The following is a 25,436-nucleotide window of genomic DNA, read 5'->3' on the forward strand; positions in this document are numbered from 1 at the left end:
CTTCCCATTGCAGAAATTCGGTTCACACCGTTAAACAGTAGCACATTGTTTCCAAACTGCATATCAAGGCTGAAACACAATCTTCAGGTCCTGCAGCCATTCATAAACCTCTTTAGCTTTGTTCTTGGGTAGAACCGACAATGTCTGCAGAGTCCCTCGACTGAATGACAGCCTTTGAATGCCACTGTTATGTACTCAGACAGAGAGATGGGCGTAGGGGCACACACACAGACGGTGGACATAGTGGTTGTAGTAATGTGCACTGCTGGCCATTTTTCTTTAAAATGGACTTAAGAATCCCCCCAAGATTGAATATAAAGTGAGAAGAAAGTTTCAAGTGCTTTTAGGATTCTATCATGGCTTGTACTACTTATAAAATAAGTCAGGGAAAGGGAGATTCAGGGCACCCAAGGGCAGCAGTCTAGGGTATGAGCATGGACCTGGCACAGGCCAACGATTTTGAAATCAAAACTGAAAAAAGAAAAATTATTCTTCAGAGGGATTCCCAGTTTGAGTCTTCCCATGATTGCATACTGAATTAAAAACTATTTAAAAACTGATTTGGAATATAAAAATTCATGAGATCATCAGCCTCTAATGTCTCAAGAAGTGGAAAGCAGAAGGGCAGGTAGACTTGAAAATACTACAATAGCAGAGAGATGGAGATAGAGAGATCGAGATTGAGATAGAGACAGAGAGAGACAGAGAACCTCAAACCCGGAGGAAGCCAGCTGACTGCAGTGCAGCAAAAGCACAAGCACTATTTCCAGACCATGGGCATGCTGTCACCCGAACCCTCACACAGGGGGAGGGTGGGGAAAGGGAGAAGGGGGCACACAGGGCAGAAGAACAAGGCACAAGACACAGGGAGGCAACCACACTGAGACGAACAAACTAAAACAAACCATCACACGCACCCACACATCAATAATCATAATAACGACGATATCATCTGTGCTTTAAGTCACTCATGCATTTCTGCCATCAATTTCAGACCATGGGGTGCCGGGATCTGGCAGAGTGTTTTTTCTTTGTTTGGTTATTTTTTGCATTGCTCGACATGCACACATAACACAGGATTCTTCCAGTTCAGGCCTTAAGGATGAGCTCCAAAAACACAAATGCTCAAGAACCTTATTCAAAATGAAGGTCACTTGTGTCATACCTAATCTAAAATTCCCATTCTTACGCTCATATTTATCTTTATTTCCAATTAGATCCTTAAAAACACATTGTGGCTTGTGGTTTGGTTTCTTTTTGGAGAAAATCCGTTTAATTCTGAATCATGCCCATGCATTTCTAACCTTCCAATACATGCTTATTCCAATCAGAATTGGTAAGAACAAACGGTCAACATACATACACTGGTATACTTCATACATACTCCAGCAACACAAGCTTGAATAAAATATTTTAATGAGTCTTCAAAGGGAAAGCTTTTGTTTTAATTAGTTTTTTTTTTCTTTCTTATGTAAAAAGAGAAATATGGAAGGAAATCCAATATGAAAAATTTTGAGACCATAAGATGGTTATGACTGGCTGGCCTAATATGTCTTGTCATTTAAGTTGCCAAGTTATCAAACCACTGAACATTTTTCTAGGCTAAATCACCATAATAAACACCTCAAGATTATTCTTAAATGAATCCAAGTCAAGTGGTTGCTGTACTAAAGAAGCTGGATTTTTAGCCATGATTCACGTGAATAAAACTCGTTCTATCTCTTTGCAAATCTAACCCCAGCTCTGAAATTTTTACCATATTCTATTACCACCATTTTCTGTCCTGACAACTGACCAGATTTTTTTTTCCCTCTGTCAAGTAAAAATCTAGATATTACTCTGGCTTTCATTAAAGCTTTTTGCTGTGGGCTATACAGTCTGCTATTCCAATAGTGGTGGGACCCCTTTGGAAAGACGGGGGCTTTTGAAAAAGCAAGAAAATGCATTTATAAATGCATTATACAGTGATCAGCCTTCTCTCCTCTGCTGCTAATAGTCCAATTTAAAATATGGTAATATAGAGCTATTCTTTCTTTCCTTCTTATTTTCAAAATTTCTTAGCTCTAGTTGATGTTATATTTCTCATGCACTGCCAGTCAATAAAATCCTACTGAGGCATCACTGGCTTGAACATTGCCCCTAATTAATAAGATAGTGGTTGCTTCTCACAGAACACAAGCATCTCTGCTCCCTGCTACCAGGAATGCACTTAAGTCTGTTTCCAAGTGTCTCTTTGTTATACCACAAAAGAGATCACCTTCCCTTTTTCTCTCTCCATAGAGAAAGACCTGACCAAAAAAACAGTATCTTAATATCAGGATTGGCCCCCAAATTAACTTTACATTTTTCAAAGCAGGCAACAAATTTCCTACTTTAGATACTCCATCTAATTCCAAGATCTGCATCCCTCGGAGTAACATAACTATGCGGATTTTATTGAAAGGACCTAGAAAACAGAACTCAGGAGTCTTAGAAGATAAGTGATCAATATTTCTTCCAAGATCTCACAGAATTTAGGAGTCTTATGCTTACATATGAATCTTATGCTTAATTACATACAGGAAACTCAGAACTTAAAAGTACCTTAAAAAGAATAGAACAAGATCTCTTGAGCTACATTAAAATAACCTTAAAGCTCTGAGAATAATCAATAAAAGTCAGGAAGTGCTCAATTAATGATGAAACCTACAAATAACTAAGCTTAATGGAGTGAAATGCCTAAGATGTAGCAAGCATTATGGGGCATTACCTTCCAAAGTGAAAGTTTTATACCTAATTGATTTCTCATGACTGTCAGTGCACCTGGCCTTTTAACTTATTTTATGCACTTTTCCTCTGTGTCAATGACAGGAAAGGGCAGGGGTGAGGGGAGAGTGGAGTGGGGGAGGAATATATTGCTTCGTACCTAAGTTTGTTGCGTTTTCTCAGAACTCCTCATTGGGAAGTCCAGATAGGGGAATGATCTGCCAAGCATCAAAACTGACCTTCAAGGATAGCTCACACAGGGGGTTTGCTTAGAGATTTCTGATGGATAAGTCCTAAAATGTTGGTCTATTTAAGGAAGTCCCTCTGTGCTAGGAAGAGATGTTTCTCTAAAGTTGAATGAACAGTGCAGGGTTGGATGATCACCATTTGTCATTTAAATGATAGATTTTAACCCTGCACAACATGCAAAGTAATATAAGTAGGCCCTTTAAAAAATAATTCCCTTGGATTCAATTATTTAAATTCATCCCATTTTTAAAGTAGCATATCTTTCTCCAAGCACAATATGGCCAGGGTTAGATTTGAGCTAACTCAAAAAGTACTACGCAGATGAAACACGATTCTAATTGTCTGACTGGAGAGACATAAAGAAGTTAACAGACTTGTTACAACCTAGGAAGCCAATGGTGAAATTGGGAAAAGGAGCACACACTGCCTGATGCCCCCTCCGGAACTTCACTCACTCAGTTTTTATCATCTTTTGGTTAAAATCTTAACTTTCTAGTATTGCCTACAAAATATCCACACACAAATGGTTTTTTGTTTGTTTGTTTTTTAAGTCCCAGTTAATGCTGTTAAAATTTACATCTGGTATCTTTCTTGGTTTGGACATCTTTCCTGACAAATGTTAGCATGAACTTATATGAACACATTGGGATTAAGAGTAAAATGGTGAGAAGCTGTGGGGATAAATACAGTTTGGAACATAATTAAACTTATGACTTTCCTAAAGAAGAGCAATGATCTTCATTGCCACCTCGTGAATTTGCATAGGAAACCTTCCTCTTTGACCTATCCTTCGGTCTCAACTACTAAGTAATATAAATGACTGCTCTTCAAAATTTACCGAGGACTGTAGCCTATAAATGAAAGCAACTGGGCATTTAAATTGGATCCTACAGTTTTTAGGCGAATATGCGGTTTTTTCGAAGTCACATGTATTTCAGCGTTTTGTGGAGTTCTCTCAGTAAGGAGGACTACGTGCAACTTAAATTCCTGCCCTTCCAGCCAGGGAGGAGGTGGCCTCGTCCCAGGGAGCAACACGGGGCTGCTCAACTCACAACAGAAATGACAAGACCCGCCATCCTTTCAAGCCTTGAAAATTACGGTATATTTACGAGATCGGTCTACTTGAAACATGATTTCCCTTGAAGACTACATTTCTCTTTTTCCCAGGCTTGCCTTGCCTCTCAGCAGCGCTGAGAAAATAGATAAACAGTAATGTGATACCAACCGTGAACTGCTGGTTCTGTCGTCGCCGTTGTGTCTACAGACGGGAACAGAGGATTGGAGGAAGGGAAGAAACAGGAGGAACGGCATGCAAAAAAAGGGAAAATGGAAAAAAAATGGAACAGATAATATATGAGCAAGCTTTCAAAGAACATTGCGTGACAAGCAATAATAAATGAAAAGCAAAAAGCATCTGAAGTGAGTTGCACTGTTTTAAGACATGCCTTGAGCTCAAAGCTGCGAGCTAGTGAGGAAAACAGTAAATTCTTTGGTTCTGGGGGTCTTGCCAGGACACATATATTTGCTACTCAATAGTCAGAAGACCATGCAAAGTGATGAGAAACACCAGTGCAAACTCAGTGACTGCTAGATGGCTCTTAACGCATCAAGGCTCAGGACTGCGACAGAAAAGCTCAGTCGGAAGGCTGGTTAAACAATGGATTCATACATTCAAACATTGCCTTTGCTTTAACCCAACCCACCCGGGCACTCAGGCTTCTTGTCTGCCAACTCAGCATCACTGAATCACTCACTGTTAGTATTCTTCTACTGCTTATGCTCAGATGCTTGAAGATGCAGATACGGGTTTAAGTTTTCCATCCAGTATATTATTTCAGCAGAGTTTAGCTGGAAAGTTCAATAACTGGGAGGCCATGGGAATGAACATGTTAAAGTCTTTCATGGATTACTTTCCGTAAACACACACACACACACACACACACACACACACACACACACACAATCCGTTCTTCACTCTGCTGTTCTTAATGTTACAATCTAAGAGCAGAAGCCTCTCATGAAAACATCCAAGTCCACACAATCTGCCAAATGCCACTTCTAATCATAAGATATTCCCCAAATTTAAATATCCAGCCATCCCTTTGTTCACAATTCAGAATCCATTCACTGGTGTGAGCTGCCAGGAGTCCTGCCTTCTATGGCTGGAACTGGAGATAATGTGGTATTTTTTTCATTATGGATGCTCTTGCTGTAGAAGAAATTGTGGTCTTTCTCTTTCTTCTTCTATTTCTGATGCTGTTCACGTTGTTTCTCTCTTTTACCTGGCTTCCACACCAGGCCAGATATACTGATTTCTCCTCATAGGAAATTCTTCAAGGGGCTCAGGCAAGTCAAGAATTTTCTCTTTATTTTTGTCTAGAGAAGTGGGACAAATATCTACAAAATACAAAAAGACATTCTTTTTCCATAGTCATTTTAACTCCACTCTTCTGGCCGGTTTCATTCCAATGTCAATCATCTGGCAATGCTTTCCTTCTCAGCTCTGTACCTCTCAAGTACATTTCCTTCTACCTACTGCTGTCAGGCCAGAAAGGAATGGTGATACTGAGACATGAGCTAGTCATCACTAGTCACAAGCTAGTGGCTGAAGTGGGATTCCAGGTTAAAACTGCAAGGAGTTACTTGCCCTTTTTTATAATGCAGCTATAATTATTTCTGTGAGCTCTGGACACTCCAAACGACTCTTTCAGACTGGACTCAGGCAATGTTTAAATGCAGTAGAATGGTGAAATGTAACTTTTCTTAAAAAAAATTCAAGTGAGCCTGGTGCTTCTGATTTATAAATATGACACATGAGTTCACACCGGCATTCCCCCTCAATTTGGCATGCTTTCTTTTGGACCCTATGCCATTTGAGATGAGAGCCCTTCTAAGGAGCCAGAATTAATCAGAAATCTGAGAGGCCACTGAAGCTTAATATAACTTATAGCTGAGTTTCTGAAGAATAGATAAAGGAAAGAAAAACATAAGATACACCGCATAAGAACACAATACTTACTTACAAGCAAGTCTGTATGCATAAAATAGAGTTAAAACAATACAGGAAATTGTACAATTGAAACATCTATACCCAGATTCTCATGACACAACCACATATCTCTTAGTTGAAACATCCAAGTCCAGCGTTTGTTTGGGATACTTTAAATTTGGGAGGGCAAAAACAATGCATATTTGTACAGAAGCATTTGCATGCATGCTAATACATTTTACAGATAGGCATTGGCTCCTTTCCAAAGTTAAAAAATAAAAGCAATAAACACTTTGGCTCCTTATTTTTGCAGTAGCACTTTTAAGATGCTTTATTTTAACCAGGTTAAATGATTAGTATAAAATGAAAGAAAGGGGGTGGAGTCAAACCCAAGGGTTAAAAATCTTCAAAATAATATCTCAGAGTTAACCAATTTACTGTCTTCCTACAACACAACATTATGTCGGCTTCATGATGAAATTAAACCAAGTGAAGCTAGAAGTCAGCTCCTATGTGGGCACTAGAAAATAAATGAAAGCAAGTTCACAGTGCAGCTTGCTTCCCCATTCTGGGGATGGGAAATCCATCAATTGCACCCAAAAGGGGAGGAAAAAGAATGTTAAGAAGGAAAAACATGTTCTAAACCAGTTAAAAGCAAACGTACGTTCAAGTCAAACAGCACAGTTACCGTAGCAGGAAATGGCAAAACCATGATCAGCGATGGAGGCGCCTGCGGCAGAAACACAGGTTGGCTGCAAAGTTTAGAACAAGACTGAGGGTGATCTGGAGAGTCACTGCTTTCTCTAAGAGCTTCTAGTATGCTATCTAAACAGAGGTGGTTTCAAGTAAAGAATTGGAAAAAAAAAATTCTTTAGAAGTGACTTTATGGTCCCCACAGGAGAGCACCATGACAGAATCTAATTCTCCTTCATAATTGCATTATGACTTCATGCAGAAACCAGAGACAACCGGCTCTGAAGTGAGCACAGCTCTGTGAAGCAGGATTGATTAGGGTATCTTAATCATAAAACTGGAAAAATTTGCAGCCCACCTCTGTGAATCAACTTGTGAAGTCACCACATTGTCTGATAACATTTAAACTGTATGGACAAAATGCAAATAGCAAATTTCCTATATAACTTTAAAAATGCTGTAATTATCTTGAAAAATGAGTGTCTAATTGCCCTAACAGAGGCTTTTTAAAACCTCATTTTGTTGCTGCCTTTAAAAAATAATCTTTGAGCTATGCCTCTGAGAAAAATAGGAAACAAAAAGTTGAGTTGGACTTATGAGGGTGTTAGGTATGAAATTAAAAAGACCTAGTCGAGCTATTGTCTCTTTTAATTTTAATTATGATGAGGGCAAATTTATTGTACATTTATTTTATATAGTCAATAAAAAACAATCCCATATTCTCGCAAACCCAGTAAGTGTGTAAGGCCTTAATAGTCACTCTCTAGCTGTTTTATGAGTATAATCAAACAAGGAATTCAAGGGAGGGCACTGCCCTGCTATATGAAAGATGCATATTTCACTTAATATTGACTTCTTAGTCTCTCAACCATACAAATAGTTTATGGAACCCTACCTTAAATAAATAAAACATCAAATCTATATCAGGTCGCATTATAGGATATTTACAAAATGAAAAGGCTCTGACAATGTGTGAGATTAGAGACACTAGCCATTTAACCGAGTAACAAAAAAAAAAAAAAAAAAAGATTACAGCATGAGAGGCAGCTGGGCAATATTTAGTTGAAACAGTCATGTGTAAGCTCCACTGTGGCACATTCTAATCCTTTCATATGGATTCTCTCCAACTTAGAATTGTTCATTGAGTGTGACAGACTGGGGGTTTAAAACTAATCCATAAATTAGTCTGTGGTCTCAAACACAACGGGTGCCATAAATGAAAATGTAAATCCTAGAACAAAATTAAATTCACAACCTTAAATACTTTTTCTTCCCCAATTGATCTGTGTGTGGTGCTCCTGCTTTGCAGTGCACAGATTCACTCACCACAAGACTGCATTTTGGGGTGTGTGTAAAGTGTACATTAAAAAATGCACAGTGTAATAACCCAGAGAACCCAATCTGCTCGAGGCAGAACTTAATTGTAAAGAATTTAAATTCTCCCATTTTGATTGTCGTAAGCCTAAATGAAAGCATACTAAATAGTCCAGACATATTTTAATACACTTTTCCCCAGTTTATTTTCTTAACCAAAGTCAATAAGGAGCCAATGGGTTTTCTTAATTGAATTCCCCTTCAGTTTGTGTTTTGGAACTGCTTTAAATCTAGACACTAGGGCAGGCGTGGAATTCCCCTGACAATTTTATTTTTATTGTTGTGCTGTGCCGGCCCATATATATTAAATATAGCCTGCTCTCCCTCCCCCACCCCTTTTTGACTTATTTGAAATATATTAAAAGCAAATAAATAAATGCTGGAAAATTAAATTTTGAAAATTTATTTTCTACTGGTTTGTGGTTTAATTTTCCTTCCACCTAGGTTATGCTTTAAATAAACTCCCATTTCTTGGGGATGGGAGAAATGGAAAGGAAAAGAAGGAAAGCTAAAAGGTGCAAATATGAGAGTCATAATAAAGCTCTCTTACTTTTTAATGTCATCTCCCCTTTGAGTGAAGAGATTTTTGTGCCACAGAACAGCAGGAAGGGAAGCTGATGTTTTTTGTTAAGCAATTTCAAGTTTTGTTAAAAGCTTCTTCAGAACTGTTCACTAGTGCTGCTGTGCCCCTGAGATCTTTTCATTTGCAAACCAGATGTTCTGCAAAACAATAGGAATCTGTACAGTGGTTTCCTTTCACAAGGAATACAATTGCTGTATCAAGTAGTGTGTGAATGCTGGGTGGAAGGAGGGCCAGAAACAGGGAAGGCACCGGCCAGAGGAGGCGCAGAAGAGGGTGCTGCAAGGAGGATGGTGGTGGGGAGGCTGAAGAGGCTATGATGCTAACATGCACTTAGTGTTACGTGGGGGGTGGGTGGATCCTTTGTCCCTAGTCCTTATTTCCCTACACTAAGAATGTTAAGCACTCCAAGTACCACTTTCTGATTCTGAGAAACTTATATCATGCTATTATTTATTTGCATTATTAATAGAACTCCAGTATGGAAACATATCAAGTCCTTATCTCCAGGATTATTTTTAAACAAGGAGAATAAAATTATGGAAATATGATAATGCATTAGAAAAAAAGATTCTCACTTTCCATCTCTCATTCTTTTTTAAAAAAAGTAGCACCAGGTGACCTCAGTCTCGGTAGTATTCTAATTTCTTCTCTTCTGCCCCCCAAATCAATATGGGTCCAAAACTGGTTGCTATGATGCTATTTGTAACAGGTTTACAATCAGCAGCAAATTAAAAATGTAGACATTTGTGACAGTATGAAAAAAGTGGATGTGCACTTTTGGAGGAAGATACTTGAAAAGGTGGTTCACTATGTAAAAGTTGGCCCATGGGTATTTACCATGCCCTAATAATATTGTCATCAGGAACACTGGCACATCAGAAAACACTCAGTAAGTGTTCAATAAATGATGAATAAAAAACAATAGAGTAGAGGCCAATCCTAGGAAAATGGTATGGCAATCTGGTAAGTATTCTAAGATAAGAGATGTATATTTCCTAGCAACAAGTTCTTAATATGTTCCTGCAATATAAATAGACCAAAATACATACATTGAAGATAGAAGCTTAAAGTAAAGTTGGATCTTCCCACTTCATTTCCAAAATGTCATCCTCTCTTAGCCACATCCTAACCCTACCCATTCTTTGATGGGAAAGATCCAGGTATACTTTTTCTGGGATGTCCTCCTCAATCTTCTATGGCACCTTCTGCCTGTGACACTGCATGGGCCTCAACTGCATCTGTCTCCTATTGCATCCCAATGGGTTTCACCAATCATATTTTAAGGGGTTCAAGGAGCTTGTTGTCTCTATAGGCACTAGCATAGTGCTTTACATGTTACAGGTGCTCATTATTTGTTGAATGAATGCCTAATGACCCCGGGGGGAAGGGACAGCTCTAAGTGGAGCAAAGCTCTCTCTTACAGTTGAGATGGTCATGTCACAGAGGCAGTGATAAGCACAGGTGCACTTTTTAATCTAAGAACCTGAATCCATGTGCTATGGTGTTGAGCTTCCTACTCTGACATATTCCCTAAACATCACTGAAGAACAAGGGCTGTACTCACCTTTTCCTTATTTATGTGATGACACAAAAAGGCTTATTAGACCACATGACGCAAAAAAGCTTATTAGACCAATAAGCGAAAGTGAGCCTGGGGGTGGGAATCACTTCCATCAAGGCATATTGATTTTTCAGTGCTTAGACACCAAAAAGAAAAACAATGCTATTTCCTTTTCTAAGAAACAACACAAAATGTTTAATTAGATACGTGCCTAAAAGAAGAGAAAAACTCATTTAAAGATGACCTACTTCATTCTTATGAAAGGATTTTTAAATGTGTTTCGGAATTTGGCCCCATAGTTATTCATTTCTTATTCTAAGGTGGTTTTAATTTTTTAAACTTATGACAGTCACATGTACTATGTAACCTACAGGTTGAAAAACTCCTGGCCTGAGTTTTATATTTAAGCTGTTAAGGGTGTTTAAAACCGAGTGCTGAGTCCTTTCTATGGTACTCCTCATCAGGCACCTAACTCGGGTTGCAACCAGGCAGGTACGATACAATATCCAAAGAGAGGGAAACACAAAACATTTTCTTAAGATGACTACAGGGAAAATGCTTGATTCAACCAGCAGATAGGGGTTAAAACCATCACCAAACATAGAGACAGGTAATTTTATGTATACCTAAGATACAAAGCCAACTGACTTTAAAGAAAGTTAAAAACCAAACCAAATCCTAGTGTGACAGGCTGTTCTCCTCTTGTAGTTACTGAGAGGACTCTCAACAAAGGAAGCTTCCCTGGGTAACGTCCGGCTACCTCTGCATTCAACAAAGGATTCCAGGAGTAATTTAAATTATGTGTTTCGCGCTTTCCTATTATAGCATATATCTTTATGAATGAAACTACCTGGATAAGTTGATGTTTAAAAAAAAAAGGAGGGGCAGGCTGGGGACTCACAAATAGCAAGAATAGAAACAGAAATACGGTCAGAATATCACTGAACATGAAAGCTAACAGAGAAACCAAGGAATCTTGTGACAGAGCTTCCATTCTAAGCCTATACCCCAAACTGTTACATTTGTAAAGAGACTCAAATGACATTAATGGCTTAATAGTTTACTATCACTGTTGCTAGGGCAAATTGACACCAAATAGTTCTTTCAATACGTTTAGTGTCTGCAAAAATGCCTCCCTAGATCAAGTCCTCCTCTTAGACATGTACTTGCCACGTCAGGCAGGAGCTGGCTCTGCATGGGAGCAAGGCAGGAGGCAGAGAGCACCTACTCCTCCTACCCACGGGGTCCGAGATCCTGGGTGGACAAAGTGGAATCAGATTGGGCTTACACTTCCTCTTTTGAGGGTCTCCGGCATGAAGCTCTAACATGCTTTGAAGGAGTCAGGTGACTCAGAACAGAATGCCAGTCTGCCTCTCTAACAAGGGAAACAATTCGATTATCTTGGTTATGGAAGATAAAAGACAACAGTGGAACACTCCCTTTCAGAGAAATCAGAAATCAACTATGACCTCCCAAGTTTAAAAATATTTTTTCTATTGCATCTGTACATTTTTCTTGTAATGAAACTCTGACCTGGGAATGGGTTTCAGTTATTGCATCTGACTGGGAGAAAAGAAATAGATGACTATGGGCTTTTTTTTTTTTAGCTTTGACTTAGGCTTTATTTTACTGACACTGGATTTGGCTGCTGAAGCTTTTAAGGCTAATGGTGGCTGTAATGTACCAAACAGTGCAAGAGGGAAGAGGAGTGGAAATTAATTTAGCTATCCATTTGTCAAGATTTAGTCTGGAAGAATTTTTAGGAACCAATCTAAATCCAGGGGATAGCTTGGACCTTTAGAAGTGGGACACCGAATCACTCAGCACCATAATCTTTAATCTGTTTGAAGAAAGGGGCAAATGTTAAATTGCACGAGTGTACTTTCTGGCCAAGATAAATAGATATAAGGCTGCTTGTTAAGACACAGTAAGCCTATAAGATCACATCCATTAAGGCAACAGGTTCTACAAAGTTGTTTTAGTAGCAATTGTAGTTTAACCACTCTTGGGTATGCTGGTGAGGATCTGGGCATTCATTACTCGACTGCATTTTGTGTGTAGAGAGGATTCAACTGCTCCCACAGAGAGGCTAACCTGCATCCGTGAGATCATCTTACATTATCCAGAGCTGAGAGGCCAGCAGCAGGGCAATGGAAGCCAAGACAAGTCCTTATGAGAGATGCCTTTGATGTGGATAGAAATATAGCATTGTTTGTTTTTAAAATTTCGTCTTAAATGGAGCCTCTGCAGTAGGAGCTATGATAAGTGAGTTGTAGCTGTTTGAGGGCATAAGATTAGCTTTAGTCTAGAGTGAAGAATTAAGAGCTATGAACTGGAGTGACTTTGCTGAGTTGCTGAGGTTGGTTGTTGAGAGGGGAGGAGTTCAGGGAGTTTTAAGACAGGTCTTTAGAAAAACAAAAGCCTAAGCTAGTGAGAGGCCAGCCACAACTGAAAAGCATTGTTCCCTATTCAAGGGAAATGTGGTGTTTACACTCTTGAGTGAATAAGGCTCAACTGCTTTAAAATGTAAACCTGGCTAGCTAACTAGATAGGAACTTCAATAACTAGAGGTAATAAAGACTGGCTCATACCTGGGCAATGTCTGCAAAGACAAAACAGACTGCTGAAGGGTTTATTTAAAGGGTTAAAGTATGCTGGGCAATGAAGTATTAGGTGATGCAATTGACCTGACATCCAAAGGGCCTTTCAGAGGAAACTACCAAAACTTGGTAATAAGAGCAGGAGTCTAATTCAGTTTACAACTTGGGGAGAAAAAAGAATAAATATCTAGTTCTGAGTTTGAAAAGCTGTTATAGCACGGTTGCTCTGGAAATCAGTTAGGGTGGAACATCTTCAATATGTTTATTAATCTATAGAAAATGAGATGAATCTATTCACTATGCTAACAAACTGATTTCAATTAAGAAGCAGAAGGAACTAACAAAGGAGCTAAAACAGAAACGTACACAGGCAAGGATTTAGGAAGCAGCTGGGTTGGAGCAGAGTTCAGAGTAAGACACAAAAACCAACTGATGGATTTTCAGAAGATTCCGAATTAAATGCAGAACTGATAGTTTAGTAACCAACATTTGGAAAAATGCTCGATAGTGGCTTATTTAAGGATTCTCTTTGTTCCATTGTAATGGCTACAATGGTGAAGAAATCTGAGGTTAGACAATATACTGTTGTATTTCATAAACCGATGAGGCCTCCTCTTTCACTGAACACTTTGAATGTTTGTCAGCTCTATCTCGCCCACTTCTGTGAAAATGGAAGGATGTCTCCAGAGAGCCAGTGTAAAGGCTAGTTGCCATATCTAGGGTGGTAACAAGGAGTTCCATGTCAAGCACGATGAGTGAAATGGAACTCGGTGTTTATGAAGAAGTCCAGTGAGAGGATTAGAGTCAAAGACCCACAGCTCAGGGCTCCTTGCACTCTTCTCAGGCAACACAGTAGAATGTAAATGTTACCTTTTCAAGAGACCTTTCTTTTTCTCAAAGAGCAATTACTTTGATCTGCTTCTGTGGCAGATACCTGGAAAGCTGGTTGGGGAAGGTCTTACCTAAGGAAATCCTGTATGTCTAGTTGACGTGGCAGAGCCATAAGCTTTCCTACCTTGGTCGGCAGATGAAACTTCAGGGCTCCAAGACAAGTAACATCAAGCAGTGGGAGAAAGATACTGGGTACCAGAAAAGGGGTGGAGGACACACCACCTCCCTCCGTGACATTTGGAAATAAGAGAGAGTGAAACTCATTTTGAATAAGAGTTTCAGACGGTCCAAAGGGATAAAGCCACAGAGTTACAACCACTGTGGCTGCTGCTCCCACCCCTCCAACCCTGTACTGAGGGCAGGGAGGGTGCTCAGTAGGGAAAAGAGGGGACTCTTCTCTGATCTCTCTGGCTACCCAGGCAAACAATTAGGTAGTAACAGCATGTACTCCCCGGGGCAGGAAGGACAACTTTGCATTTGGTAACATGGCCCACAAGGGCAAGTTAAAAGGTGTGTGTTTTCCTTCATGTGGATTAAGATGAAGTTAAGACAAGAAGAAGATCCAAAGCCACAATACTTACCATTTCATCGACCATGGCTAAGCATGAGTTACTGGCATGTTCCCGAGTAGCCAGGCTGTCATTTTCCCTAGCATTTTGTTTTGGATACTAATGCTTAAAAAGGAATTATCTTGTGTATAAGCTACAAAATATCTGATCTACTGTTAAATGCTTTGGTGTTACAGATTTTGAAGTCCTTAAGATTCAACTTAAGAACATAGTATCTAATGTCTTTAAAGTTCCAGAATAAAGGAACAATCAAATTCCAAGGATTTAAAGGGAAATTATAGGCTTCTTTTTATTCATACCAGAAAGACAATATACATTCAGGACATTTTGAATGGTAATGAAGGTACCATACCTGTGATGATGGTAAGGATGGTGGTGGTGGTGGTGGTGGTGGTGGTGGTGGTGGTGGTTGTTGTGGGAGGAGGGATAGTTGTGGGGGGATCTGGATAAAAAAAAAAAGGAAAATCAAACCCACAATGCTGAACACAACAATGACTAGTAATGACAGAACAAAGGCATGAAGACATTGAGATGCTTGTTTGATGGGCTCCCCCCTTTAAAATCAAAAGGTTTTCCTCAAAGATTTATGTCTTGTAATTGTATCTGAAAGCCTTAGTTGGAAGAGCCAAGAAAAGAAGAAAGGAGATTTTTATTAACGAAATGAACAAGGAATAAGGAGATGTAAAGTGGAGGGGGTGGGGATCAAAACATATGACTCTCCTCGATTTCAAAGGTGAGGCTAACTCAGCACCAAGAGATCACAATGGTTGTCTTTTGGTTTTATAATTCTAGCGATAGGGCTCATATCAGCCAAGGATGTGTGTGCTTCTGCTCACTTGCTCTCTATGACTCGTAACTTCATTATTCTCCATCAATACATCTCAGCAGGAAGTAGAACTACTTCTATACTAGTAATAAATACTAAGAAGAGAAAATGTCACCACTAAATATCAAGTTCCAGGCATGTGAGATTTTACTGAGATTTTATTTCTTAAAAGTCAATAAATTTTACAGCTTATAAATATTAATAAGTTGCCTTTGCTCATGTTAAAAGCTTGACCTAAGTGGACTACAATGATAAAACTGAAAGATTGTTTTCCATCTTGTAAACAAGAGAACTAAATATAAAGGAGGTGTGACCCTCAAAGCCAGGGAAGCCTCTGTCAGTTATCTGATATGCTGTATATTCTTCTATCTTCTTAAAAATTATTTGGGGATAAAGAAAGGGCAAAAATGAAAGAGAAAAAAAATCTAAACCTAAATGATCAAACTGAATGTGTTAAATTGTCAGCAAGACTTTGAACTAAGCAATCATTCTGCTATAATAGACCATAAGATGATTTGAAGGCTTTTGATTTTAAAATTTATCTAAAGCACGTCAACTTTTTCTCCCTGACACATCTGGTGTCCTTTTATCTCCAAGTGAGCTCTCAGATTGTCTAATTAATACATCAAGACTTTAATTATATACTGCACCTTTATTGGGTCTGGTACAACTTCCTGAAAGTTTATGAAAAACATTACCTTGTTGCCAGTTTGTAAGGTCTACTTAGAATGACTCCTAACATATAGATCAATAAATCAAGGTTTTAATTTTTCTCACAAACTGCTTCTCTCACACACATGTATTTGTGTAAATTTGACAGGGAAGAATCAGCAGCAAACCGTTCTGTTTTATGGGGGACTTTGCTCATTTAAACTGGGGACACAAGTAGTTCAAACAATTGTGGAAAGCAGGCACCCACATGAGTCTGAAGGATTCCATTAAAAAAATTATCTCATTCTCCCTCAAGAAGTAGAAATTATTAGTTATTTTAAACTACCCGTTATAAATAGCCACGTAAACAGGTTGAGAACCGCTGTAAGTTGGCCAGTATTTTCAGTCTTGGTCCCCAGACATTTTTTACAGAGGCCACAAGTGGAAAAGCATTTTGTAAACTGGGAAAGCATTTGGCTGCATATGCTGATGAATAAGGTGCCCTGGCCCCTGAGCCGAGCCTTGGAGATATCCTGTTCACTCTACTACCCAATGAAGCTGTATCCAGAGTGGTACCTGCTGCCCAGCAGGGGGACAGTCACTGTGCGCTTTCTGCTCTGCTTCAATCACATTTACCACTGAAAAGGCACATCGGCACCTGGGAGACTTTCCCAGATACACTATAATCCTATTTCAGTATCTATTTCTAAAAGAATTAGCACAAAGAGTGTGATGTCCACAATAAAATACAACTGGGCCCAAAAGTGACTTGAAAATATGATTACAAACCAAGGGGTAGACCAGACTAATGAGGGGGTAGACTTAACAGAAAGGTCACCTGTCCTCTCATTTTGTGAAAATCACATATTTTCAAGGATTTCCATCACTATTGGGTTAACTGTCGTCCTTCACATCTGGCTCCAGCGACCTAAATGAATTAGATTCCATTAACAGGTATAACCTGAATGCTTAGATGATTTCTAGCCATGAGAGAAATGTCAGGTCACTGGTTAAGAAAATAGAGTTGGGGCTGATAAGCTGTGTGTGACACACACAGGCTGAAAGAACAAAAGCAACCAGTGCCCAAGCACTAACCAGCTAGTTGCAACAAGTCTATTAGTTACTGCCAGAAAATTAAACGTTACAGTCATATTAACTCCTTTCGTTTATAAAATACTTCAGAAATCACTATAGTAGTACCATAAATCAGCTTTGAAAAGGAAATCTACCCACCTCCTTCCCAAATTGCTAGAATATTTTATTAATAGATTAGCATTACCTCAGGTTAGTATTCTAGTCTGTCACTCCAAGTATTGCTACTAGCACAGGTTAAGGAGGTAGGTGGTATATTGTAGATCTATCAGATGCCTAGAAAAAGAGGCATACCATCTTGGGTTGAGAGATATGTGTACCTAGATGTGCCTGCCTAAAGAGGTAGGTTCCTGTGTTTCCTGGCTATCAAATAATGCACAGTGGCCCAAAGAGTTAAGTCTGAAAGGATAATCTTACATTGGAAGGAACTGTTCAATGACTGTCCAAAGAAAGGCATAAGCCTTCACTGTGGACTTCGGGGCCAGAAAGTATCCTGGCTCTGTAACTTTATGAATTTGGGCAAGTGATATGACCTTTCTAATCCTCATTTTATCATCTGTAAAATGGGGTGATAATAATGCTTATCTCATGATGTCATTAGATGAGATGAGGCAAGTAAAATATTCACCTTTGGGATTGGAATGAAGTGAGTGCTCAATAAATGCTAGTATATTTGTCCATCAAACTCACAAAATGTCTCCCATCTTGAGATGTGGGAGCAATAGATGCAATAAATCAAAACAATTTTTCCAGATAACTTAGTCTTCTCAATCAAGGAAGCATAAAACAGACTGGTGGAAATTTGTCGCTGCTTTTTAAAATATGAACAGTCTGAGGAAAGGGGTGGTTCTGCCTGTGCATCCACAACCAAAAATGGGTCATATCTCTCTCACCTACACAGAAAAGCTGTATCTTCTGGAAGATAAGGAATTAATGCTATCATCTGTGGACAACAGACCATGTGGGCAGTGTGTAAAGAAAAGAACACATAGGTCAGAAGTCTACAAATAAGATGGTAAGACATGTCCTTTCATTTTACATTATGCTAATGAAAAAAAGAAACTCATGAGTAGCCTAAGACTTATATTTTAATATCCATGTAGATATGACGTAAAACATGTTTTTACTTGACTAAAAAGACTGCCACTCCAATTTTCTTCATAAAGGAAGTGGCTATGGTTCCAAGATATACATTTCATCTATCTATCTATAGATATATAGATAGATAGATACATGTATGTATATATTCATACATACTTAAATACTCATACCTTATATTTATTTACTTATATGTGGATTATTTACACTGATAACATGAAAAAAGAAATGTCCCTACCCCAATATACTGAAATATTTGCTACACATTGAAATTTTGATTCTTATGATCACTCATTCTGTATTATATCAATGTTAATGATTATTTTATAGTATAAAACTAACCAGAAAATTTCACCTGGACAGAACAGCCTCAATTTGTCATCATAAGATTAGAGAGGCAGTATGTTCTTCAACTAAAAGAGAATATTCACCATACACAAAACTGACAAGACATAAATAGGAAATAAGTTAAAAATGCCTGGCACACAGTAGACACTCAATAAATATTTGTTGATTAGAGAATGAAAGTCATGATAATATGCTTTAATACCCTGCAAAAAGATGTTGGTTAAGAACACAGACAAATTTAAAAAAAGAAAGAAAGAAAGAAAAAAAAGCATTTCTGTCCAGTGCAGTAGCTACAAGTGGTTTATGTAAGCCATCAAGGACCTAGCATTTTTCCAGGCACTTACTGGTTTGTACCATCTTCTAGAATTTAATAGCTTCATGCTGAAAATGGAATGGTTTTGCTCATCAAAGCAGGAGAACGTGTAGCTCAGGTATCATAGGAAAATACTACTGGGAATAAACTTTCTGAGCTCCAAAGCCGTTAATTGGTCAGGATGAATTTTCCAGTCATTACTTCTAACACAATCGCCACGTCTTGTGCCTGAGGACACAGCTTTCCTACTCAGCATGACCAGTTACTGTGATCTAGTGGGAAATCCCCATGATCAGAGGGAGAGAAAAGTCACTGCTCTCCTAGGTGGGGACTTTGGGGTCCATGACAGGCCAGGCTTCTTTAAGTTCTTGAAAGAAACCAAGTGGTTTTTGGTTTTCATCTTGACCAAAAGCTTTAGGAGTGAATTACAAGTAGCAGCTACATGGAAATGAGTCTAGCAGAAGAACGGTTTATCGTCTCACGTACCGTATACATACAGCATATAATCCGAATGGGCGGTCCCCACTATGTTTGAAGCTTCACAGCGGTATGTACCATTATCTGTTTTGTTTAAGTTATTGATGAACAGATTGGGCCCGGACAATACAGCATGTTGAGGCATTTCATCATCAACTCTCACCCAAGTTACCACCACAGGCCTGCAGAGGAAGGAGAAGAAGGACAAGTTGCATTATTATTTCCTGCTATGCTATCTGTATCAAACTTTTTATCCATGCATTAAATGAATCACATGCAGGGTGACAGAATTAATGAGAACGTACAGGAGAATATTTTAAATTTACAGAATTCCAAAATTTGGTTTGGAATACAATTCCTTTTTTAAACATTATCACATGCTGAAAAAACTTTCAACAGACCACAAGGAGGAGATTCATTATTTTCAATTTATCTTCAACAAATTAGCCAATAAACGAATATGCCCTATTTTTATACCCTGCTGTGTGGTTTCACACCAATTCAGACAGGACACAGCTTACCCATTGTTAATCATCTCATTAATTAAGAAAAAAAATCAAGTTCCTGGATAACAATACATGCATTAATCTGATGGTTACTAACACATCAAAACACTTGCTTAGAAGCTACTTGTAATTTGGAAATGGATTAGACTTTCATAGAAAAGAATAGAATTTTACTGTTGAACAGCTCTTGCTTTTGGCTTTTGTTCCACCTCCAATTCTGGAAAGACACAATTACTTCCTATTCCCTAAAACCTACCTTCCCCAACCCAAGACACCCACCACACTATCTGATACCCCAGTCCACCTCATCTGTTTGTCCCTTGGCAAACTGCTTTTCTTGACTGGATCTCCACAGCCCAGACGGTGTTATACCTTTCCCCCTTGTGTGTGTGTGCAGCTGTGCAGAGGTCATCACAGCTTGAAAAGGAGGCTCTCAAGTTAATCATTGTGGAGTGCATCTCCACATAGATTCCTTAGGTCCTATGGCACTTGCTCATCAGACACAAGTTTGTTTTAGTGATTTAAAGTACCTACATTTGTACCCATCAGAAAGTAAATTTCACAAGATGCTCCAGAGCCAAAAATGCACACATACAAAAATACTTTTCAAACTCATGGAATCTGAAACCTCCATTCTTCACGGTGTGCCTGAAAACTTTCCTTTTAAAGGGAGAGCACAGAGGTAACTTCCTTTCCATTCCCACTGGTACCTCTAGGAGCCATGACACGACAAAAGACCCAGGCTGAATGATAAATGGATACTCAAGTTGGCTCTGTCAAGTAGCATTCCAATTTTCAAATGGGATGTGAAGTTACAATTTTTCTTTAATTACACATGGATTTGTCATCACAACCCAGTAAATTATTTAAAAATTAGTACTGCATATGTCCTCCTTGCAGGCAATGGCAAATGGGCCTGCCTGGCAATCAGATCTAATGTCCTGCTGCTTGACAGCTGAAACAATCAGTGGGGGTAAGTGCTGAGAATATTCACAACATTTAATGGCAAGTTAAATTACCATTTTTATTGTATGCAATTTCTTGAGAAAATAAATAGGTAATATGCTAGAAGGGATAGCGGCAGAGTAATGCGTGCTTGCTCATACAACCATATATATGTTCCTATTTGAGAAGAACAAACAAATACCCTCTCTGGCATAAATGTCCTGAAGGAAACATGTAATTTACTGTCCCCGTGGCACATTCAATTGAACACAGTACCTTCTTCAAAGGAAAAAAAATACAGAAGCGAAATATAGGTTAGCAAGCCATATACTGTATATGTACTTAATGTGGCTGAATATATGGGTATTGCAAGAGGCAAGAGGTTCTGAGAATTTTTTTTTCTCCACTGGGCTGTTTTGGAGGTGAGGTAAGCTACTAATTAGGACACATAATTCATATAGTTTACAGAAACAAAGATCTGAATCTTTTGCAGTGTTCAAAAGAGAAAAAGACCACTCTGCTGAGGCTTCAAGTTTTCAAAACCAAATAAACAAACAAACAAACAAAAACCCCTGGAAAAGCCAAAAAAAAAAAAAAAAAAAAAAAAGAAAAAAAAAAAAGAAAAGCAAAACAGAACTAAGACAACTTCCCGCCTCCTAAAGGTCATCTTTAAACTTCAAATGATTAGTACAGAGAGAAGCAGAGTCTAGCCCATGGAGACACAAGCTCAAAAATCAGGAGAGGTATAAGGAAGAAGAGAGCTGACAGCAGCCAGGCTTCCCTTTGGTTTGCTGGTCTCTTGTCATAAATCATTCCTGAATCATAATGGGGAGATTTCTTTCCAAGATTTTGGGGAAGTTTTGTTAAGATGTTAAACTTCTCATATGAAAACTGGGATGATGTTGGTTAGCAAAACTCTTGAAAGGAAAAAAAAATCCTACCACAGGGACAGCAGAGGGAGCTCAATGCTGTTTTTTTTGTTGGGTACCTCTATAAGTGTGGGGGCCCTTAATCCCAACATTGACCTGTTCTTCCATTTCATGATTCCATGGATTTCTTTTTCCCTAAGACAAGTTACAAAACAACCTCCACCCTATTAGAAAACTGAAAGAAAGATTCCCCCAACTCAAATGAAAAATATTTAAAGAGGTACCACTAAATATCCCCTGTCCCTGCCCCCTGCACCGTACTAAGTGATATGTGTAGTTCCTCTAATTTACTACAGATCATTTAACAGGGTCAAGTGAAATAGCTTCTTTATACTTTGCAGTAAAATTAGGGTGATAGTTGGTTCTTCTTTTCTCTTATGCAATGGCTTCTAACCCTTGAGAATAGTTCCTAACTATGCTTTACTAACAAAAATATCTCTAGGTGTCAAGTGTGACATTTTTCTTTGAGAGAGGGGGATGCAAAATTAAACATAGGGCAAATTCATCTGCCTACAGCTGGCCCTAAACATAGCAGTTTAAGTCTGAAAACCACCTTTCTGGCAGCTTGGACATCAACACAGAAAGTAGATTGTGGGTGCACTAATAAATTCATTAGGATTATTTTTTGTGTATAAAAGAAAATAATCCTGATCACGTTGATGATAATAATATTATAGAATTAGTTGAGATTTCAATCTTAGCTGGCATTTAATTTTCCCCCAGTTCTAAACATTAAGAACAAGAGATATTTATTCCTCTTTTTACTGAATACCCTTTATTTCCTGCAAAATCTACCACTCTTTGCAGCAGGAGAACGGTGACAGCTAATGAGTTGTGAATGTACAATCTCTGTGTTGTGACATTTACTGCTCATGACCCTCTGCCAACCTTGGCCTTCAGAACTTACTGGGGCTTCCCGATGGCTTCACATGTTAACTCAAGCGCGTCCCCTTCCCGGGTTAGGCCTTGTAGAGGATAAGTCATCTGAATATGCACTTGAGGCTTATCTGTGTGACAACAACACAAAGTATAATGTTTAGCAAATGATATTACACAAATCAGACTTGCATGCTGCCACAAACCCCACACTACCAGAACTTACTCTCTTCCCATCCTCATCCTTCAGTAACATCCTTCTAATTAGTTAGTAATCCTGGCATTTGCTCAAATTAAATTGACTAATAACTCTAAGGAATGAACCACAAACAGATAAGAGATTCATAAGCCAACTGCGTCACATCAAACATTTCCTGTGAAATACATTTTGTTACATACAAGTTTATCTCCAAACTCACTCAAGCTAAAGAAAACCCATTTGCCTTCATGCTGAGGTGAAGCCACAGATATTTGTGGTGCTTGGAATTGATACATTTTATCATATATCATATATTACTATGTGACAATATGCGGTGACACTGCATGTTAATAAGTCTGCTTCTTCTATGCTCTTGTTCTCAAATGGGAAAGGCAAAATTTCTGCTTCCACTCAGATGGCTTTAAGAATAAAGAACTGGGGGGCAATGTAGAAGAAGGAAGCACGCTGACATTTACTGAGAGCCTACCATTACAGGATCACTATCACTGGTGATCGCTTAAGTCCAGTTTTAGCGATGAAAACACTGGCATTCAGAGAAAAAAGCAGCCTGCCCAAGGCCATAGGGATAACCTAATGAGAAACAGCTCCATGAAATATATATTGGGAGGGATTTCTGATTCAAAACTGCATTTCCTAGTAGTTGGCAATCCATAAGTCAAGTCAGGTATAGTTTCTCAAAGGAGTGAAGTACTTAGGTAAATGATGTAGGTATTCTTATTTTCAGTAGCTTCTTAAAGTTGCGTGTGTGAGTTTGTGAGGTGAGTGGTGAACGATGGTTGATGGGGTAAGAAGGAGAGATGGTGTAGAAGAAGTTGGAATTAACAAAGATACACACACATTTACATTTATAAACAAAACCCAAATGGAATTGGGAGATTTTTCTTTTCAATGCCAAACTAACAAGCTATTAATCCCTAAATCAGTTTTCTCATTTAATTCTGTGGCTCTCTAAGTGTGTATTTTTGGAAATGTACTCAAGAGTAATACATGTGAGAGGGCAAGACATCAGTTGGCCGAAAGGTCAGAACAATTTCCATAGCTTTACTTTCTGAGACAACCACACCACCTAAACAACAACCCCTTGGCCTTTTACAAGCAGTGTTTAGCTCATTAACATTCATCCTATGGAATAAGGCAGAAGGCAGAAATATGGCAGGGCACAACCAATCTTGACCTGTATACAGCTAAATAAGCTGCACAAGGAAATCCTCCTTAGGGATGGCTGCTTTCCAGGTGCATTTTTATAGTCTTGTTCCTGCCATAGATCTTTCTTGCTTTCACACCCCTGGCATGGCACTGAAAACCCTTTAAGAGAGCCTCCTGTACCCCAGAGTGTGTCACACACTGCAAGTAGGTAATGCCTTCTGAGAAGCCAAGTCATTTGCCAGAGACCGTCAAGTTAACAAGCCCCAAAGCTCCAGCTGACCCATCCAAGTAACATGGTTTATTCTTGGACTTGTTGGCAAAGGAAATGTTTGAGAGCAAAATGGCATCAAGGATTGCAGAAACTGATAAATGGGTTAGGAAGGTTTAAGAAAGGCAGAAAACCTCATAAAGGGTAAACATGATGACCTTGAACTTGCATTGGCTGCTGGGCTGAGGCAAGAGCTCCTGGGTACCCCCCTTTACAGCTAGAGACAACAGCTTAGTCTAAATACAAACACTGAGTGACATATGTGGGCTCAGTGGTGTTACACACATTATGGTGGTGTTACACACATAGAGCTAGTTGGTGGAATTTTTTTTAAAACAGAAAAACAAGATGCAAAAAAATTAATGGAAGAAGGTTATGGCATGTAATGTGCAGATAACAAAAGACCTGCCACCTAATGCTTCAAGCTCACAAACAGCAGTATTTATGGAGCTCCTGGTTAGGGGACCTCTGCCATTCCTACTCACAAACTGTTCTGGGTGAGGCTAAATTGAAAATCCCAAATTTGGGCTGAAATGTAACATTTGCTTATAGGTTAATTTCTGATCCATGGAAGGACTGCATTTTCCATGTGCTGCTGACTTCAGCTCATTAATTAAGGAGAAGCTGAATGCTTGCTAGCCTATGCAGAAAGGTATTTTTTGTTTGTTTTGTTTTTTTCATCATGTAATTTACAAGCAAACAGAGAGGGTATATTTTTCAGCACAGTGCACTTTTTACATGCTCAACTCCCATTAATAATAAAGAGTGTTGAAAATCTAATCCACCGTGCCTCTTCAGTACCATGGAATTTGTTTTAGTTAAATGCTTTTTTATGTTCCTAATGAGCAGTTTACCAGTTCTCAATTACCAGCATAAATTTGGAAGAACAAGCTAAGGACTTGCTATACCTGGAATTTATGTAAAAATCATATACTAAACCACTGAAAATATACCTTCAATTTTGATAACCGATTTTCCCAATTTATTCTTTAGGTTTCTGGAGAAACACCTACCACCTACTTATGGGTTCAGTTGTCACAATTACTTTGATAGCTGGCTGAAAAGGTAAACATTAATCTCGCTTGTATTTTACAGCAAAATGTCCCCCTCCACAGATACATGCAGTCTTTATGGGCATATTACCGGACTATGGGCAGCTGAGCTGTGTTCATGGCCAGCCTAGGAACCAAATAGGTCTGTGTGCCAAGATCCATCCCTGTGAGATGGAAACTTAAAAACAAATTCTGTTCCTGTTCCTTGGCCCTGCAAGAGGAACTTAAGTGTTCTCAACAGGTGAAATAGAAACTCTGGAATTCCACTGGCACCTCCAGATCTCAGAGGCATTATATTTTCCAAGGAAGAGCCTGACTACAACATAAGTTTGTCAAAATACTGAACAATCCAGATGGCTGACTGAATAGCCCAGAGCTCATCACTTATATTTTAATTATGTCCATAAATCAAAATGTTATAACCCACCCAAATCT

General features: G+C 38.8%; 1 protein-coding gene across 6 annotated transcripts in view; it reads right to left on the reverse strand.

Moving 5' to 3' along the window:
- The window catches only part of CADM1 (cell adhesion molecule 1), a 340,006-nt gene that overhangs the window by 19,093 nt on the left and 295,477 nt on the right, over window positions 1–25,436 (reverse strand). For 2 of the 6 annotated variants that reach the window (XM_037841524.1, XM_037841523.1), the window contains exons 6-9: window positions 22,347–22,446; window positions 19,069–19,241; window positions 14,607–14,696; window positions 4,220–4,252 (exon numbers count right to left, since the gene is read on the reverse strand). In XM_037841524.1, coding sequence (XP_037697452.1) covers window positions 4,220–4,252; window positions 14,607–14,696; window positions 19,069–19,241; window positions 22,347–22,446 — 396 coding nt within the window. The remainder of the gene's footprint in view (window positions 1–4,219; window positions 4,253–14,606; window positions 14,697–19,068; window positions 19,242–22,346; window positions 22,447–25,436) is intronic. The other 4 variants (XM_037841527.1, XM_037841526.1, XM_037841525.1 and 1 more) reach the window with 3 other exon arrangements.

This window comes from Choloepus didactylus, chromosome 6 (genome assembly GCF_015220235.1).
Source record: "Choloepus didactylus isolate mChoDid1 chromosome 6, mChoDid1.pri, whole genome shotgun sequence".
Lineage (NCBI taxonomy): Eukaryota > Metazoa > Chordata > Mammalia > Pilosa > Megalonychidae > Choloepus > Choloepus didactylus.